The 19,073-nt window shown below is 40.7% G+C and overlaps 1 protein-coding gene across 5 annotated transcripts in view; it reads right to left on the reverse strand.

The window, feature by feature from the left end:
* LOC118773315 (transforming growth factor beta receptor type 3-like) overlaps positions 1-17,974 on the reverse strand; it is a 66,648-nt gene extending 48,674 nt beyond the window's left edge. For 3 of the 5 annotated variants that reach the window (XM_036522186.1, XM_036522190.1, XM_036522189.1), the window contains exons 1-2: positions 17,758-17,974; positions 12,062-12,222 (exon numbers count right to left, since the gene is read on the reverse strand). In XM_036522186.1, the coding sequence (XP_036378079.1) occupies positions 12,062-12,134 (73 nt within the window). In that variant the 5' untranslated portion in view covers positions 12,135-12,222; positions 17,758-17,974. Of the gene's footprint in view, positions 1-12,061; positions 12,223-16,997; positions 17,073-17,757 lie in introns of those variants that run through there. The other 2 variants (XM_036522188.1, XM_036522187.1) reach the window with 2 other exon arrangements.
* Between the last annotated feature and the right edge of the window lie 1,099 nt (positions 17,975-19,073).

The raw sequence follows: 19,073 nt of genomic DNA on the forward strand, positions 1-19,073 counted from the left end.
ATTAACAGTCTTAAGCCATAGAGTGTTGTTGATGATGATGATGCAGCAAAAGTATGCCATGTTAGTTAGGGCTCTGGACTTGTGAGAGTAGTCAAAGGTTCGGATCTCAGGGGAGCTAATTTCCCTTCAGGCTTGAGTTTAGTTCTTTAAGTAACTGACACAGTGAAAGCCTCTGGTAGATATGAGCCTGCCACTGACATGAAGAGATTCTCTTCTTACATTTTATTTCAAAATCAAAGAAAATTATTTTGATCATAAGAGGTGCACCTAAAAAGTTAATTCACTTTGAATCTATTTGCAGATGTCCAAATGTTCCACAGATGAAACCCAGTTTCCCCAGAAAATTCACAAAATTCAAACTGAAAATAGTTATCCTCTTCTGGTTTCAACGTCATTTAGTCTAATTTATGAGCGTGTAATTTTTGGAAGACAGTTGGACTCCAAAAAACCTACTGGGCAGAAACAGTCATTTTTATACTCTACCACCACCCAAATGAAGCAGTACCAGCTGTGCATATGCTGAACTGAAAGGAAATCCACTGTATTCTCTCTCTGCTCTCTCCCTCTAGCATTTAAACAGTTGAAACATTGAGGTTCTGATTAAATCTAGCCAGAATGCATTTCGGTCTTAACTTACAGAAACAGGCAGGTGTCACATTTTTTTCATGTGCTGCAAGAACCTTCCCTAAACAAACAGGTTCCAAGCTCTCAGCTGTACCCACTGTGTGTCTCCCATGATGCTCAGCATGCACATTAACGTAATTTCTGATTTATGAAGTAACCTTAATCAGAAGCATCTTGTACTCATAGAGGAGGGCATGGGATTAACCTCTACCAAAATACACATAATTTCACCATCAAATCTTCCTAAAGGGGGCTTCAGATGTGTGTTTCTGATAAGACTATAGCATACCAATTGTAATGCCAGTGAACCAAGGCAAGGGAGAGACTTTACAAAGTTAAGACTTCAGAACTCTCAATTTTATCCATGTAAACAAAGGAAACACATTCCTGTTGCCACATTAAACTGAGCATTGAATTGTCACTGCTTTGCCATTCCATGCTGAACTTCCCATGGTCCTGGGCTACATGAAAGCTTTCAATGAACACAATATTCCACTTTGCCATATTCTAAAGCTTGGTCTACACAATCACTGGAGCTCATGGCTTAGTGCTCAGGACTAAGCCATGACTACAAATACAGACAATGAATGAAGTAGTTCACAAGGACAGCAAAAGTTCAATTCATTTGCTCGCACATGAATTATATTTTCATTATTCAGCAGTCTGGAGATATATAAAGGTAATCGAATTAGAGGGCAGGATGAAAGTACAGCTACCCTCCACTCAGTATGGAAAGAGGTCAACTTTCCATTCAAATCAAACCTGAACCAAATCAGTGCTACCAAATACAGCAAGGATCTAGCATCAACAGATCCCAACAGATCTGCAAATAAGCAGAATCCTTTTGCATTCAAAGCTATTTCAAATTCACCTATTACATTTTAACAGGATTCATGACATATTTTGCAGGATGTTTTTTGGGTCTGCAGTAAAATGTACATTGTGGCATCTTGATTGGATAAAAAAGGAACAACAACATGTGGGAGAAATACACATACATACATAAATCTGAAGGCCGACTTTGTTCCTATCCCTCTGGGCACATTCCCAGGTGGGTAGAGGTAGTTGGGAAATAAATCCTGCGCACGTGCGCACTCAGATGGAGGTTGGGGAAATCCAGTGGGATGGAACCGGGACGAAAGCCAACATCATACCACCTGGGATGCATCTTTAAATATATTAAAGCTGCTCCAGTCAAAGGTCATGACAGGATAGAATTCTCATTCAAAATGTAAACAAAGATGACCAATGCATTCATAGGAAACAGAAGAAAGCCACAGAAAAGCAATGACACATTTGCGCGTCTTTGAGAAGCCCTTTCAGATGTTCCAAGGCAGACACACAGTCATATTCCAAAGACAAACACGGGAAAGAAAAGAAGAAACTGCTGCTTGTGGTGGGGCACCAGAAGATGGCCCGTCGAGGGTGATGCTTTGGGGAGATTTCTTTCCTTCTACTTATAGGGGCAGGACAGCCAGGTACCTTTTGAGCCAATGCCAGATATTCCACCATTGCTATTCCACCAAGATCAGTGACACATAAGCAAAACCTTGGAAAAGACTACATCTGTGTAGACATTCTTGTCAAAATTGTGTTGTCAGATAGTTTTGCTTTTACACACTGACATCAGTGAGATATCTGTCTGTCAAACAAGCAGAGTTTACCAGCCTTTATGGCCCTATTTTCAACACACCACCAAACAGGCACAGTGTTAACTGTTTTCACTGTGAAAAAAACAGTACTAGGACTCTGCTTATATGCAGAGCAAAATATTCAATGCCACATCTCACAGCATTACATAAGAATGGTAGGTGGCCTAACTTTTGAGATTTGGTATTATAAACACTGTGCTGAAATGGCATTATGAATTTGCCACTATGTTCTCTATTGTGCTGGAAGCCCCTTCAAGAGAAACTTTCAAAAATGTTAAGGCCACTGCTAATATATTGCCAATTTATCGTAAAACCATTAGTCAATAAACAGACATTGATACTGTATGCTCACATTATCAAATACAAAATATATGAGAATGCTGAACTGATTTAAATTTGTGGACTAAAACATATCAAACACACCAGATACATTAGTGTCACCAATTCCATTTATCTACAACTGGAACAGAGAATGTGTACTGATACCTTTCATATTTAATCCACAAGACACAGTGTAATTGATACAAATAAACATTGGTGCATATATGTGACTTAGTCACTAACATTAAGTGAACTACAAACACACACTATATCGTGTAAAGAGGTTACTGACTCCCATCCCTTTCATTCACCCTTGACCTCTAGAAAGGAAATACTGCCACCACATCCCTTTGACACAGACAGACATTACCGTTATAATTAATATGATTATTTATATATTTATTTTTCTGGGTTTTTTTTTTATTTATTTTTTTTTTTGAAGAAGGGGCATGTCTAGCTGTTACTTGTTGACTACCAGTACATTTTGGCAAAAGCAAAAGGCTTGGATTTAAGCAATAAGTTCAAATGAACATATGTATGTTATATGTTAAAGAAATCATTTGTCTGTATTTATATTTCTGCACCTACAGAGTTCAAGACAGTAACTGTACTCTATACTCTCCTGTTTTTTATTTACTAATTGTTAGTTACTGACACTGATTCTAAGGGGACTAAACTGTTCCCACTGCCCTACCTTTGCTTAACAAATGAATGCCACTCAAATACCTCATGAGGTAGAAAAAGCAGTTCAGATTAAGTGACCTGTAATTTATGAGTGGTTTATGTATTTTCACTAATTAGTGTCCTGTTCTGTGTTTGTTCACTTCATTACTGTAAGATACAAAGCAACAGACAACTGCACCCTGCGTTTGCCGTTGGCATTAAGACCTTTGGCTATCTGTCTGCGTCAGTAACCAAAACACCTCTTGGTAATCTTTAATGCAGTTCATAAATCATTGGATTTTTGAAGTGACGGATGACATTGCCAGTTCTCACAGAAAGAGGAGAGCCTCTACTTAACAGATGTCTCAGTCAAGCAGCTGCCACTCCCATAGTGAGCTCTGCCCATATGGAAAGTGAGTGAGCTAGTGCACGGAACTTACAGCTTTACTTGATTGACAGCATTTATCATTCCAAAAGGAGGGGGAGCCACTTATGAAATGAGGGGAGGAGCTACATGAAATAAAGGCATACACATCAACTGAGGCAGACAGTTATAAAGAGCAAAAAAGTATTTTTTTTCTGTTAACACAGGTCATCAAAACATTTTCTCAACATGAACACTGGCTTTCAGCTGTGCACCACTTCCTACAGGAGCAGACACTGATTGTAGCCTGTCCCCAAGCACATTTGGTCCATCACAATAAACTGGAGACATGAAGTCTTTCTTCTCTCCTTTTCCATGTCCCATGGAAAGGGTGCTGGTTCTGTTTGATGTGGCCATGAACCACTCAGCATTCTGCCCTGCCCTTCCCACTGTTTTCCAAGGATTAGTTACGGTTTTTACAGCAGCTCTAGAAATGCTTTAAGATGGACCTGCGGGCAAGGTAAGATGTTTACATTCCTTTCAAAAGCCATTCTTCTCAGCTAGTGAGAACACAATGAGGTGATGTCTTATACCTCAATTAAAGTAGCTGATATATTTAGATGTCCTTCATGCCCCCCACCCCGAGCTAAAAGAAGAAGCCTCAGCTATGTTCGCTAAAAAGTATTCTAAATCAAGCCAAATGGATTTTCTACAAAAACAATATGTTGCTCAAGCTATAAATACCATACATTGGAACGTGACTTAATGACACATTGATGCTAGCAATTTCTGATGTTTTTTGCCTGTGGTTCATAATGCGTTGGCACACAATTCCTTCTGCAGTGCCACATGCTGCCTGCAATGACACCTATGTAACCTATAGCCTTTGAGCATGAATGTGTGTACTGGTCATCAACAGAACCCACTACCAGAGTCAACACAGTTAAGCACACCCTTTCCTAGGAAGTTCTCTCTGACCGGTGTGGACATGTATGATTCATATCTTCTGAAGAAAGCACACATGCTTCTGTTTATGAAATCTTTGGCCTTGCTTGTCACAGATTTGCCACATAACTATTGAATTTAAGTTGGCAATAATTTAGCAATAATTTGCCTTCATAACTATAGTCGTCATGTCACTAAAATCTCCTAACAATTGAAACAGAACACTGTACACAGCTACTGAGTCCATTTAAACAGAAAACAATCCACTGCAGACCCATTTAATTTAAATCTAAAAGGTTCTTAAAAGAAAATAAAGCAAAAGTATTTCTACCCGAGCAGCCTCAGCTTCCACAGCATATCAATCAGTATCAAACTTTTTAACTGACTGTCCTGGTAGAGTATAGGTTGCCTGCCAGGCCAGTAAAAGAAGCAACAATGTCTCTGCACGAGGTGGCGTGCAGTGAGAAAGGGCAATGCAGACACAGCACTTCAGCACAATGAGGGTCAGGAGACATTCCATCAGCCTTGCAAAGCCAGAAGGAGGGTAGGACAACAAGAGCGCCATGTCAAATGTCAGGCTGCAGGGGACAAAAATGCACACAAAGGACCCCGGGACTCCCCCGAGACATGAATTACATAGTACAGCAATGATGCAAGGAATCACAGCCCTGATTAAGTCAGACTCTGCTTCAGCATGGTCTGAAATCTCAGCAATGTCACACAAAACATCACTCAGAGGCAATACAAAACAAAGTGTTACTGCAGGCATGGTAGCCGCGAGTTATCTAACCATGCAAGAATGAAAGTAATTAAAGTGGGCTATGTTCAGTAGCTCACTGTGAAAAGTGTTGGTGTTTCTCACTGAAACTTGAACATCTGATTAACCTCAAGAGAGAGGCCACAAAACTGCAACCTTAGACAGCAATGATGCATTCTAAGGGGATGCCCATAGTTAACGCAATAGTTTTGGCCACAGGAAAAACACTGACAAAACAAATGTGTTCTGTCTCTGTCAGAAAATGTCAAAAATCAGCCTTCAGAACTCAGTCCTCGGGTACAGGTAATAAATCAGTAAAAATTTGTTTTCTGATCTGTTGCAAAGTGATCACAGCAATTCTTTGGAAGCACACTGTGAAAAATTTCCAGAGAATTTCCGTTAAAGGGATGTGGCAATTCAGCAGAACTTATTGGAAGGGGGAAAAGAGGGGACTCAGGGACTTGGCTGTGGGGACCTGGAAGTCATCAAATCCTGTCCCAACAGCACTCTGGGCGGGTGTGAGATGGAGGAGGCCGTTTGTGCCTATGGCAGGGCATGCAGAGGCAGTGTGAAAGCGTCAGACCAGTAATGAGTGAATTCAGGGAAACATCACCAACAGAAAATTATATCATCTACATCAGTACTCCCAATTTCAGTGTCTGCCACACTGTCAAGACTGGAGAAATCCAGTGAGCTCCAAAACAGAGGATCAAAATTTTCTCCAGGGCTAGGGTAAAGAGGCAGGCTGAGGCTGGCAGGTGGATCCTTAACAACCCTACAGAAACTGTGAAGAGTTCAATACCATCAGTCATGACAGGAGGAAACACCCTAATGTGCCACTGAAATTAATACTAAAAAGGAAAAGCAATCACCCACTTGAGTAACAGTTTGGAAAAACTGATCTACCCACCTAGAAAAAAAATCAAGACAAATGTACTTCAATTAAGTAGGAAAACAGAGTTCCTGTACCTGCTGAGCCAGACGTCACAGAATCAGCCCATTAGTGGGATGGGGTGAGCTTCAGACAGTTCCTGTTTATCTCAATGGAGGCGTGCTCCAGATCTCTAACTCCAATTCTCATGGGCTGGCTCTCAGCGCAGCTCCACAGAACACAATGGAAAATCAGGATCAACCCAGCTGTCTTTCACTGGAGCGCTGACTGAAAAACTCTTTACATTACCTCACCTCTCACTAGCAGTGTGAAGAAACAAAATACAAACATGCATACACACACACACACACACACACACACGCACAAACACATAAATATGTTTTATGTTATAGAATCTGAATGGGTGCTGAGCAGTGGAACTCATTAGAGCTCCATCACATGGAACCTGGGCTTGTGTGTTATCATTGTACATCACAGAACTGGGAGGAAACATCATTGCTGGCCAGGTATGCTGTTCAAGCCTTGGGCAAGACCTTTTCATCCACTTTCACTCAGCTACAGAATGTGATCTCTAGATTCATGTGTACTTAGCACACAGTGTGGTTTGAAAGCTGGAGACAAAAGGCGATGAAAAGGTTCATTTGTCAGTCTCCGTGTCATAAAAACATAGCATGGAAAACTTTTGAACACAGTGCATAAACCATTATGTAAAGGATGTTAAGGAGTGACGGATGAATGCAAGAAATAAGTGAAATGCCTGTTGTAGGCACTCCTGGTCTGTAATTGTTACAACAGATCTGTATCCTAACAGAAGCATTTAATTGTGAAGCAGTGAAGCAACCCATGGTAATGTGCCTTAATATTGTATTAAATGGTTTGAGCTCTTCAGCAGTTATTTTCCCTGGCACAACTACAAAACCAGTTCAAATTCAGTCGTAAGTAAAAAGTGTGCATCCTCTCTTTCTGTTAAAGATAGAATATTCAGAGTTGATGTAATCAGTACATCTCAAATTTAGTGACCAGCAAGTTCTTTCTTGAAGATGTAAAGAGAAATGCTTTGTTCCAACTCAGCAAAGTGAAAATTATTTAGTGTATTCCCACTCTGCACTGCCCACAGTGGAAAACTAGTTTGTTCTTTCACAGCAGTACCCAGATGAAGCATGCAACTTGCTAATTCATTTTGTGTGCATTAAGTTTTGTGCTATTAATGGACAGTGTAGACAGTGAATAAGGAGAGAGGGCCACACAACAGGAGAAGGCAAGAGGGGTTTTTATTAAGAGCACTAGCAGAATGCGCAGGTTTTTGGTTGCTATGTCAACTACGTCCATACAGCTCCGCAACTGTCCGACCCCCTTCACCAGGGCCACGGAGCTGCACGAGTAAATCGTGTGCAACATCTGGTCCGACACGTTCAGAGGGCCTCTAAGGCAAGCATTGTGCAGAGCGCTCTGATTGGAGGAGACAAGGACCCTGACCCATCCTCTGCACCCCTCTTCCTGATAGCTGTCCCACACTATGTGCCTCTCAGATTACAGTGATTGCACAATCCACTCTGGCACTCCTTACCCCAGACTTGGAAAAACAATTGTGGGTACATATTGTGATTTAGGGCCTAAAGTTTTATTCAGCTGGCAAAAAAGTCACCAAAGGGCAACAATTGTCTTTCCTGGAAGTGAGCGCTGTCTGATAGTGCGGTTTAGAAGAAAAATACAATATATATGCATGACATCTTTTGTAAATGTGCAATATTAGTACGTGCAGAAAAAGTCACACATTATTAAAGCAGGGGATGATATTGTTTGCAATCAAGCACTGCTTTCTTTGCATGGAGAATAACCACAGTAATTTTTACAACTGTTGTTTTATCATTCTGCAACAACTGTACAAAAATGTGAAAGGCACTGCATCACTGATGAAATTTAGACTCTCATCTTATGGCACACACACTGGTTCTTAGTACTGCCACAACTTGGGTAAAACCACACGGAAATGAATGGTAAAGGACAAAGTGATTTTCTGCAAGTGTTAAATAACACATTCTTTTTCGGACACCTTTATCAACAACACATTATTTGCTTAGCCAATAGCCTTCAGCAAAGTAATTTATAGTTTACTTTTTCCTCACTATCTGCTTAAATTACTGGATATTACTGAAGTAACTGAGGTTGCTACATACTAGAACAGCAATGTCTCCCTTGAATGCTAACCTGAAACCTCATGGGAACAACACCAATTCCTAACTACAATTTCACACTGCCACCCATATCCAGTCCAACAAGCTTTCAGAGAAACACAGTGAGCCAAAGGGAAAAAGCGCCTCAACATTGAAAACAGGTGTTTTGAAAAGGCCACATGAAAAACAGAGACAATCCTGGGAGGGGGTGGGTGTTTGTGTTGGGGTAGGAGCAGAGCTGGATGGGGATAACACTCTGATGAGAGAAGAAACGATAAGAGGTAAGATATGACCTACTGGCACTGGGTTCTGGGTTCTTGTTTACTTTCAGTAGAATCTCTTTTCATGCTTGGTGATTAGTGGCACACACTAATCACACTGACCCATGATGAAATCAAACAAACCACCCAGTAGTGCACCATTCAGACATCTTTAGCTGCAGGTTCACATTTTTTTTTGCTGTTACATTTCACTACTCACGTATTATTTTCTCATTGACATCTTTATGGAGCCTGTAGCAGTCCTTGGATCCAGAGAGTCTAAACTGATGCATCAGGTATCTTTATTTAAGTTCATCACAGTAACAGTTCGTTCAAACAGCAACTTTAATCCATATCGTCGAATCACCATACAGCACCGTGAAAACTATATCAAAACATACAAACGACAAACTTCACAACCCTGTTCCACAGTCAAACTCATTATATGAAAATAACAGCGACAAAGTTTACATTGTACAACAATAAAATCTTTCACACATTTCCATGGTTATACATTTTATGAAATGAATAAATGTCATACCTCGCTGCGCTCACCAAGGAATGCAAACTAAAAATACGATAATCCTTTTCTTCTGTTGTTAAATGTGCGTCAATTCCACTCAGTTTTACAGTAGTAAACTAGTAAACAACAGTAACTCAGTTTTAAAGTACAAAATCTGCACAGAAATAATGCAGGCCCAAACAAATCAGCGTCTGACATTCACACCAGCCAGCCAACTTTTAAAGCTCATCTCACCTGATGCAAAACAATGGTGTCACCAGAAGGACAATTTTCAATGCTACAGGTGTATAGGATTTCCAGTCAAAGTTCACACACACGCGAGCCCAGAGATTATCTTCCAACTGAGTGATGTTTAGGATGTCCATTTCTGAAATTTTAAAAATATATTAATTTGTTTCCCCATTCTCTATTCTCTGACTTAATAAATATACACAGCAATAGCCCCTGAGTCTTATGTATTATGTATTCTTATGTATTGTGCTTTCTTCCCAAAGATAAACTGTAATAAATTTGTAATTATCACCTGCAACAAAGAAACATGTGCTATATTCACAAGTCATGAGGTCCAGTCATGAAAAGCTGCATTATGCTTACCTAACCAATATTTGTTTGTTTTGTTTCAGCAATTTACACTTTTTATTTCATTAGCTTCAAACATAGATACAAAGTGATCAGAGAAATCTATCAACAAATGCCAGATGAGAAACCCCACCCGCCTCCCTATTCACCCACCCCTCCCAGGACCTAAACATACATCAGGAATCAAGGCATGAGTATGGAGAAAATGTTAGTGATTATCCTGGAAAGCTCCAGTCCCACAGAAACATTATTATCTCTTGAACCCTCCCTGAGTTGTTCTGAGCCAGCAGAGAGAGATCTGTCAAAAGTAGACAGGCTTTGATTAATGCATAGACTGTCTTTTGGAAGTCTGTTTATGTGGTTTCAACACCTCTTCTATAGATGACAACAATAATGATGATGATGATGATGACGATGATGATAATTCGGCATGCGTCTGTCAGTGTTCAAATGACACAAATATTTGAACAGTTCTGTCTATGCAAATCAAGGCTTTAGTCAGTCCACCGTCTCCAAAAAGAACAAATTGCTGGGATCACATTGCTTAGTCTTTTGAAAATGTCCATTGCCACATCGTAACACACTCACGTAGAGTGAGTCTGCATCAGAAATGATGGCTGCATTTCTGAACTCTCTTCAACACAAGGGGTAACAGCATGCATCGCAATCTTTAAATGTATGTTTCTCTCAAAGCACACAGGCTGTTTGATGGAGAGAACAGTCCTCCATGGAGCAGATCTGTCTACGAATCCACAATGAGTGGAGACCTTCCTCCTTGGCATTTCAGGAGAACACTCTTGGACGGTGCTCTCTATGATGCAGACTCCGACTACCCTTGAATAGTGTCTCACAAGCAGCACTCTCACAAGAACCAATCAGTCAATCAACAGACAAGTCTTGGGTCCTCTGCTTTCTCACGACTTGAAGTGGTCTTCCCGCCATTTTTCTTTCATTTCACCGAGTTGCATTGCTGAATTTGCTCTGTGGCTTTTCACTGTTTTTGTGAGACCTGAGGCACATTACCATGGGTTGCTCCACTGCAGTTTGCATTAACTACCTGCACAGGAAAGTACATAGGCAGAACAACAATGCTGGCATCGCTCCTCTGTAAGAACATTCTGGAAAGGTTTTGCGTAACCTCAGTGTATCTGCGAGGCAGGCAACATTGGAGACAATTCACTTTACTCGCAGCCCATGCCGCACTGTTGTTTGACTGTTGCTCAGAATCAGTTCAATATTCCACATCTGTTAGAAGTCATTACACTACCCCCAGAGTGTATGTGATAGGGAGTCGTTTTACAGGGCATTTTATCATCACTTAAAGACACTGTTGAAGAGAGACACCAAGTTAAAGTTAGGTGTGGATCAGCCCACAGCACACACACAACATATCTACTTAGGAGTCACAGCCAGAGAAATGCTTGAACTACGAGTCACTGCCCACAGATAACCCTACTTTTCTTCACACATATCCTTCTTTGTAAATGTAAAACACCACCTGCCCTGTCAAACTGCAATAAATTAGATGTCTTTAAGCTTTATAGAAATTGCATTCCAATCAACCAGGTATTTACATGCGGAGGCATGGTGAGGTCTGCTGGACCTGCCACATGTTCGAGGGCTGAGAACGAACCTGTCAGCGCTTTCTTACTGCAAATCTCCTACTTCAGCATTCTGATGGGCGCTGCCTGGCACTGCACCCACAGAGAACCAGGAGGGAAATTCCAAAGGGAAGCAATGATTTCTGATCACCTGACAAAATAGCCTGTGCCAGGTTTATTTCAACAATGCTTTTGGTGTAACAGGTTTAAAGGGTACACCACCCCCTACCCCCTCTCCATTCCCTGCGGCTTCCTAATCGGCAAAATAGTTCCAAGGGAGAAAACCAAAAAAAGCCAATAAACTTGGCATGAGACAATGCATTCTGCTCATAATGCATTTCTAACACTAACAAAAAAACTAAAATATGATTGACCATATATTTATTCATATATGAAACTCCTAGCTGTGCCAATATTCACACAGGTTTCAATGCCATATCATTTTCATATTATGATATTTTGTCTCAAGCCTACCACACACAGACAGACACAGACACACTCACACACACACACATCTGCACACATACACACATGCACATACACTTCAGTTGCAGCCTCCCATCAATAACCCCACAGTTCAGTTCAGTCTATGTCATAGGTAGTCTGTGGAAGCGTAATCATGGTCGAAGTGTACCTCTGTCATTGAGACCTCAGGTGATTGCCCATACTTCCTGCTCTGAGTCCATAATGTTATATGAAGTCTTACCTGCAGACGCCAAGCAACAAAGGGAAAGGACCAGGAAAGTCACACCCCCGTCTGCCATCACAGTAACAGCCATGATCTTCTCAAAAGAGCAGAAATGAAAGAACTCCTGGGTCCGTGGGGACGTCTGTTGTCTTTCACAGCAATAGCTCTGAAATCCCCCTCTGCAAAGCAAGAAAAAAGGGTCAAGGCAGCCACTGCCGGGTCCATATGGCAAACAACATCTGGCTAATTTTCCCCTGGGAGATTATGAGAACAGATACAGAAGTCAATGGTCTGGCGATGAGGAGTTAATCCTGGAGGCTAATTTGTCATCATAAAAGTGGTCAAGTGAATTATTAGTATGCATACAACTTGCTTAAACAAGATCAGCTAGATTTTACTCAAATGTTCAGAATCTGATGGCATATTTGAGTGACATAGAGTAACACCCCCAACCCACAGCCATCCACCCCTACCCTCACCACACACGCACACACACACACACACAAACACACTTGGCATACTACAGGTATTTCACATACCTAAATTCATGTCATCAGAAGGTACCAATACACTGTGCAGTTGGTGTAAACAGATCAACAAAGGTCCCACTGCAGTCATCATGACCAGACCTGAAGTTTGTTAACTGGATCAGGCCAGACCCATACACATAAAGCAGCCTGCACTGCTCCCATCTTAATGTGCATAAAAATTGTATAATCGAAATTCTAACCATCCCCATTGCTTCATTATTTTCAGAAAATTTTGGACACGTCATAGGACCCTTAGACAGCACGTGATCTGGACTATAACAGAGATATAAATGCTTGATAAGATATGAGGTGACTTCTGAGTTCCTAGCATATGCTTCTTCCCTGTCCCCAAGGATAAGCGCTCAGAAAAGCTTATTTTGTTGTTAAAAAAACTCCTTCAGCACTACATTTGGTTTTGCTGAAATGTTAACACAGCATCAGTTTTCCCACTAAGAATTGTTCAGGTTTTACTCTTTCCATTTGACTCCACAGCAGCTCAGCTTTAAGGGAGATAGAGAAATACTGATGTTGTGCAACTTAACTATACCATCAAAATGACAGTCTATGCTTTTGTCCTTCAGTAACTTATCACAGGGATTGGTAAAAGAAAGAATTCCTTTGAATAAATATTTTAAGCAACTTCACAAAATCACAAGACACCTTGCAAGATCAGGGCTACTGGGAATTGGAATGGCTGGCCTGCACAGTTTTTATAGAACTGTGAGGATTAGCATGTACAAGCCTCTTATGGCAGCGGACTTTATGACAATAGACAAATATACAAACACCCCACACAGTCTCTCTCTCTCTCTCTCTCTCTCTCTCACACACACACACACACACACACACACACACACAAACAAACATGCATACACATTCAAGCATCAACACAGGCTAACTGACCTCCACACATGCACATACACACATATGGAGGGTGCAGAACCATTCAACACAGGACTCTTTATATTCAGGTTACACCCCTAAGTGGATATGGTAACTGGCTAGGCTTCAGATTTCAATCTGAAATTGGGTCCTCCCCACTCACAGAAAGGAGCAGGATAGATAGATGACTGGGGACTGGAGGCATTGTGGATGTCACAGCGACATAGTAACAAACAGATGGCAAACCTCAGAAGCCTTACAGCCTAAAATCAGTGCTGGACAATAATAATAAAGTCATTTTACCAAGAGGGCCCAGGTTGGCCAAGAGGACCAGTGAGAGGCTCACTGAGAAAGCAAAAAATATTCTTGGATATTTGGCTTCCTACTAGTAATATTAGCACATGCGCAGTCTGCTAGTTGATTAAAACAGCGTTACCAGGTGATAAGATATTTTGTCTTCACCAAATAGTACATAAAAAGCAGGAGAGAACATAGCACTATGCCATTTCACCGATCAACTGCTGTGGTTTTTCACCAAAAAAAAAAAAAAATTGGGACAGAGCGGTGTGGCCGCCTGGGTCCTGTGGCAGCAGACACAGCTACTGTAACAAAGGGTATTTCACTCGTCAACAGCTGTGGAAGATGAACTGAATATCACCTCAGCACATGGAGGAAGAGCCACACTTCAGTGGGAGTGAACTGTGCTCCATTCTTCTTCCCAGACCTGTCAACCACATCAAGAGCAGCAACAAGTGCCATTCAACGACTCCTCTGTGGAGATGGTAAACACCAGATGAGAACACTTGAGCATCGGGCATGCTGGGAGAGGTCTCAAGTAGCTGTGTTTTCTTTGTTGTTGAGAAGTGTTGACCAGACTCAACACTACACACTAACTTGCTAGATCTAGCAGTTCTATGAAAAAGCTATCATCTGAAAGGGATCTAATGAATCATTTTACATGACTTCTCTGCTACACAAAACTACACCTTTTTCATAGTAAGCTCTCATTTTATTATGTGCTGGTCTGGAATACCCATTAAAAACACAACAGCCCCCAGACTGAACACAAGAATCTATTAAGTACAATGCTGGAGCAGACAAAGCACCACAAATGCCATATAGTTTCAAAATGCTGCCAAATTCACTGACACCAAGGCAGGGCATGTGTTACTAAGCGAATCACTGCTAGTGGCACAGTGATGATGATGGACATTTCAGTGTGCTTCACCAAAAAGAAGAGAAGGCCCATAAAAATATAAGACCAACTAAAATTCCCAGATCAAGGTACCACCCACTGGACTGAACTGTTTGTACCCGTTTGCAGGTTAATCTTTAACATGATAGAAATTGTTTGTCTCCTGTCTACAGCTTTTTAGCGATGCCCATGGAAGAACATACTGTGAAGTCAAGGACCCTCCTGACGCACTCCACCGCAAGCAGGTGCGGTAGCCAGCAGTTTCCTTAATCTCCCCATTGTATTGGGCAAGCTCTGATAAGGACTGGCCCTGACCACGAGAAGTGCCGTCCTTCAAGGCCAGTGGCCACGCCACAGCACCACACCAAACAGCCACAGCATAAAAAGAGGACATTTCAGCATTAAAAAGAAACATGAAACAGCTTGGCTAATGAAAAGCCTCATGAACGGTAAGTATCTGACTGCACTGGACTGTGGTCATCAAAAGAGGGAGCTAAGCCTAAACAAAGAAAGTTTGACCATGGCGTAAGCAAGCAGTCATACAATGTGTTTATACTAGAAGATCCACTTGTTTGCTTAACACTTAGCCTGCATGTGCTCCCTCACTGTGATTCTGCCACTGTTGGCTTAGTGTGGAGTCAGAGCGGTGACCCACCACAGAGGACACAAGCTATAGCTTTGCCATGTGACCAGGACTGACCAGGTGTGTATAACCCTCCTTTACTGCTAACCTTCACACCTGGAGTGTCTCTGTGTGTAACCTCTGCCTGTGAGTCACCCCAGAGTGTACACATCCATACATGCGTGTGCACACACACAAACACACTGCACTGTACACAACACTGATTTTTGTCTGCTTCCAAGTCTGTTTACATATTCGAAAAATCAGAATAAACTCAATCACTGAGAATAATGTCAATTAGCCATGAGATGTCACACCTTTCATGCACCTCCCCAGTAACACCTCTGTCTTGTTACCTCTCTTCCCTAAATGCCCACAGACAGCAGAGTCTTAGACTAGCTAAAGTCTGTCACACATTTCACTGAAGCCAGGCACTCCACCATCCCACAATAGCCTCAGACACTTTAACTGGACCTTTGCTTTAACATGCTTTCTCAAAAGCACCTACCTCCACTGCCAGGGAGGATGCTATTAATCAGGAGCTTGCAAGAAGATTAGATTATTAACCATGATGGCAGCCTGTGTAGCTGGCGTGCACATAAAAAGCTTCACCTCGCCATTTTATTAAGTGACCCACGGGATGTGGGGAAGGAACTCATGCTCACCCTGTTCCATCCCAAGCAATGGGCACTATCCGTCCTCTCCTCCACAGCACCCCCCACCCCTACAGAGACACACACAGACAAATTTAAAACTGCCTCTGCAAAGATTCATTCAGAGAAGGCAAAATTTTGATCCCCATGCAGAAGTTCCTAAAGTGCCTCGTTTATATAAGCTATAAAAGGATTTGATCCGCTGGCTGCGTCTCTGGCCACAGTAAACCCAACTCAAATCTGAGAAGTGTATAATGCCCCCTTTTCATCTGCAATACCTGGATTAAAGGGAATAACACATTTATCCAAGCTTCTCTCCTAACAGGTTTTGTCTCTATTATTATGAGGGAGATATTTCTGTGTATTTTCTAGGGACCTCAGGTACAGCTCCTAATACCAAAGCAGCTAATGGGAAATCTGCCAAAGAAAAGACATCCACTTGTAACATGTCAGCGGAAAAGATCAACAAGCAACACAAACCTACTGCTAAAGAGTGAAACACAGCAGCACTATTCAATCTCATGATGAATTAATAACTCACATTTACAATTTCAGAACTGAGGACCACGAAATTTCCACCAAGTAGAAGGAACAATTAAATTTTTAAGGGATTTAAGGGTTCTTCAATATTCAAAACCGTTTCCATTTATCAATTCTTCAGCATCTGGCTTTTCATTTCAGTTTGTGTTGATTAGACATCTTCAACAGCACCTGTGAAAGGGCCTGAGTTTAAACAAGTAATACTCTTGTTAAGGGAAGAACTTAATTTCTATGTATAAAACCACATAAACCCATTCATACGGAAAGTCTGTAAAATTATGCAATGTCATATATTGTAACGATCTGAAGCATTCTCTTCGCAAATGTAAGGAAGTATGATAGCAAATAGAAATGTACAGACAGTGTAATTCACATTCTCTGTAAAAATTATTCGTCTTTTGTATGCTGTACAACTTTTTTAGGTTAACTTAACCTAGTGGTTGCGATTTATCTCATTTTGATTAATCATAATATGTCTTTTGACAGTAGTGCTTTTCCAGTCGCGTGACTTTCGATAAAGTGAGATGCTCACCAAGTGTCATATTACACGACCACTCACCCACGAGAAGCAAACTTGATTCCTGACTTAAGATAAGTGAAACGCCACTTCTGCAACGTAACTGAGGACCTGAATATGACAGCATATTCCATAAAATACACACATTAACGGAGCACTGTCCTTAAAAAGAAGCATCCCTCAGCTCGTGACAATTCCCGGTGAAACATCAGTTACACAGACTGGTTAACTGGCGCTGCCCATTCTACATCGTTTTACGTTTCATTCCAGAGAACAGTAACAGCCAAACATCGATGACCTGTTTTGCTACTTTGAGGCGCAGTGACAGAGCGGTATAACTAATCTTCTGTCAATGTGTAGCGCTGTTTATCCACAAAGTACAATATTCCACGGTAGTCTACCGAACAACTTGAATTTAAAAAGTAAACAAGTACAAAAGCAGACAATCTCACATTTTATTATAGTTTCGAAAGAAATTTAACACGATCAAATGTTGATCTCATATGTTTCAAAAACTTTTAACAAGTCTAATAAACATTCTGTGAGTGTCGTTTTAGATGAATCCATGCAATGCGAGACGCAGAAAGCATGCAGCATATTTCTTTACTCAAGAGATTACCATCGACTACACCAACGTGTGGTAAACATGCAAACTTGGACTAATGTCACTGCCCCATACCATAATTTGGAGGCTTTTCTGTAAAGTATTTTATATACATCCAATTATGATAATCCCTAGATGAACTGTGTTCTTTAAAAATACACATGGACGTACCATACAAATTCTTCAGAAATGTCAAAAGAGGAGCCCAACTTTGGTGAATGAACAGCTGCCGTTAAAATGAATGCAAAGCGTGTCGTTTCTTTCTCTTAATATTCAATCATAGAAACTTCAGCTCTTCCCATGAAAAAAAAAAAACAGAGTAAACAACCGGACAAGATTACAGGGACTACTCGACTTCCAAAAAAGTTTAAACGTAAACGACACCCATCTCTGCTTTCACTATGTCTTTTGGAGGTGGTGCTTGTAGGAGGAGGCAAGAAGCCATATCAGTCAAGCTAAGTTGTTGGTTTTCATTGGAGAATAACGCAAAGAGGTGGGATATAAAGTCCCAAATCATAGATTGATATTTTATAGGCAAATACAGTACAATCAATTTACCACCTTGAAGAACTACACCTACTTCTCACTGACTTACTGTAATTTTAACATCGAAGTAAGTAAACCAGAAATAAATATTTTTACACTTCCAAAGTACATACTTGTTGATTTAGAAATATACGTATTTATAAGTCATAAATGAATCAAATGAAGTCTTCGACCTTGCTGTTGGCAATTGTATAAATATACGGACGATACTGGAAAAAACCCTCGAGTAATTTATCAATAAGGTGTTAAGCAAAGATTTCACGTAAAACTGCTGGCAAGAGAGCACTTTAATCACAGACTTGGAGCATCTAGTAGTTATAATCTTACCTAACAACGTGTTCTAGTTTCAGATTGTCCAATTCCGTACGTCACATGTGATTTATTTATTTTCAATGCATTCTGGCTTTTACCAACTCGTTTTTAAATCATGACACACAGACCCTTTTACATATTGCTAAATTAAATCTCTCTGTTTGGCCGAGACCTGTTTAAAATAGTAGTTAAGTATGTCTGCCTGAACAATACAACTAAAACAACTTGGTGCATTTTTATCCAGTTTGGACAAATAACCTATACAATATCCTTTTACAAGTAACATGCATTTCAGCCCTTTAGTTTTCAGTATAGGCTATATATAGTAGCTTGATAGATAATACTGCTTCATCATTAATAAATGTGTACATTTATTGCATTGCATTGCATTGTATTATATTGCATAAATAAAAAAAATCTTTTAATGATAAATGTGCCAGGTATAGGTCTATAGGTACTAGGGAGGACTGCTTCTTCCCTGTAACTCAATTTCATAATATGAGCCTCCATTGGACAAGATTAGTTTGTTTTTCTCAAATTTGATGAAACCTTCCTTTCAACAGTAAACATTGTAAACAAAAAAAAACTTTAAAATGGTCACCATAATAGCTGTCTTACTTGGTGTCAAT

The sequence above is a fragment of the Megalops cyprinoides genome, chromosome 2 (genome assembly GCF_013368585.1).
Source record: "Megalops cyprinoides isolate fMegCyp1 chromosome 2, fMegCyp1.pri, whole genome shotgun sequence".
NCBI classification, from domain to species: domain Eukaryota; kingdom Metazoa; phylum Chordata; class Actinopteri; order Elopiformes; family Megalopidae; genus Megalops; species Megalops cyprinoides.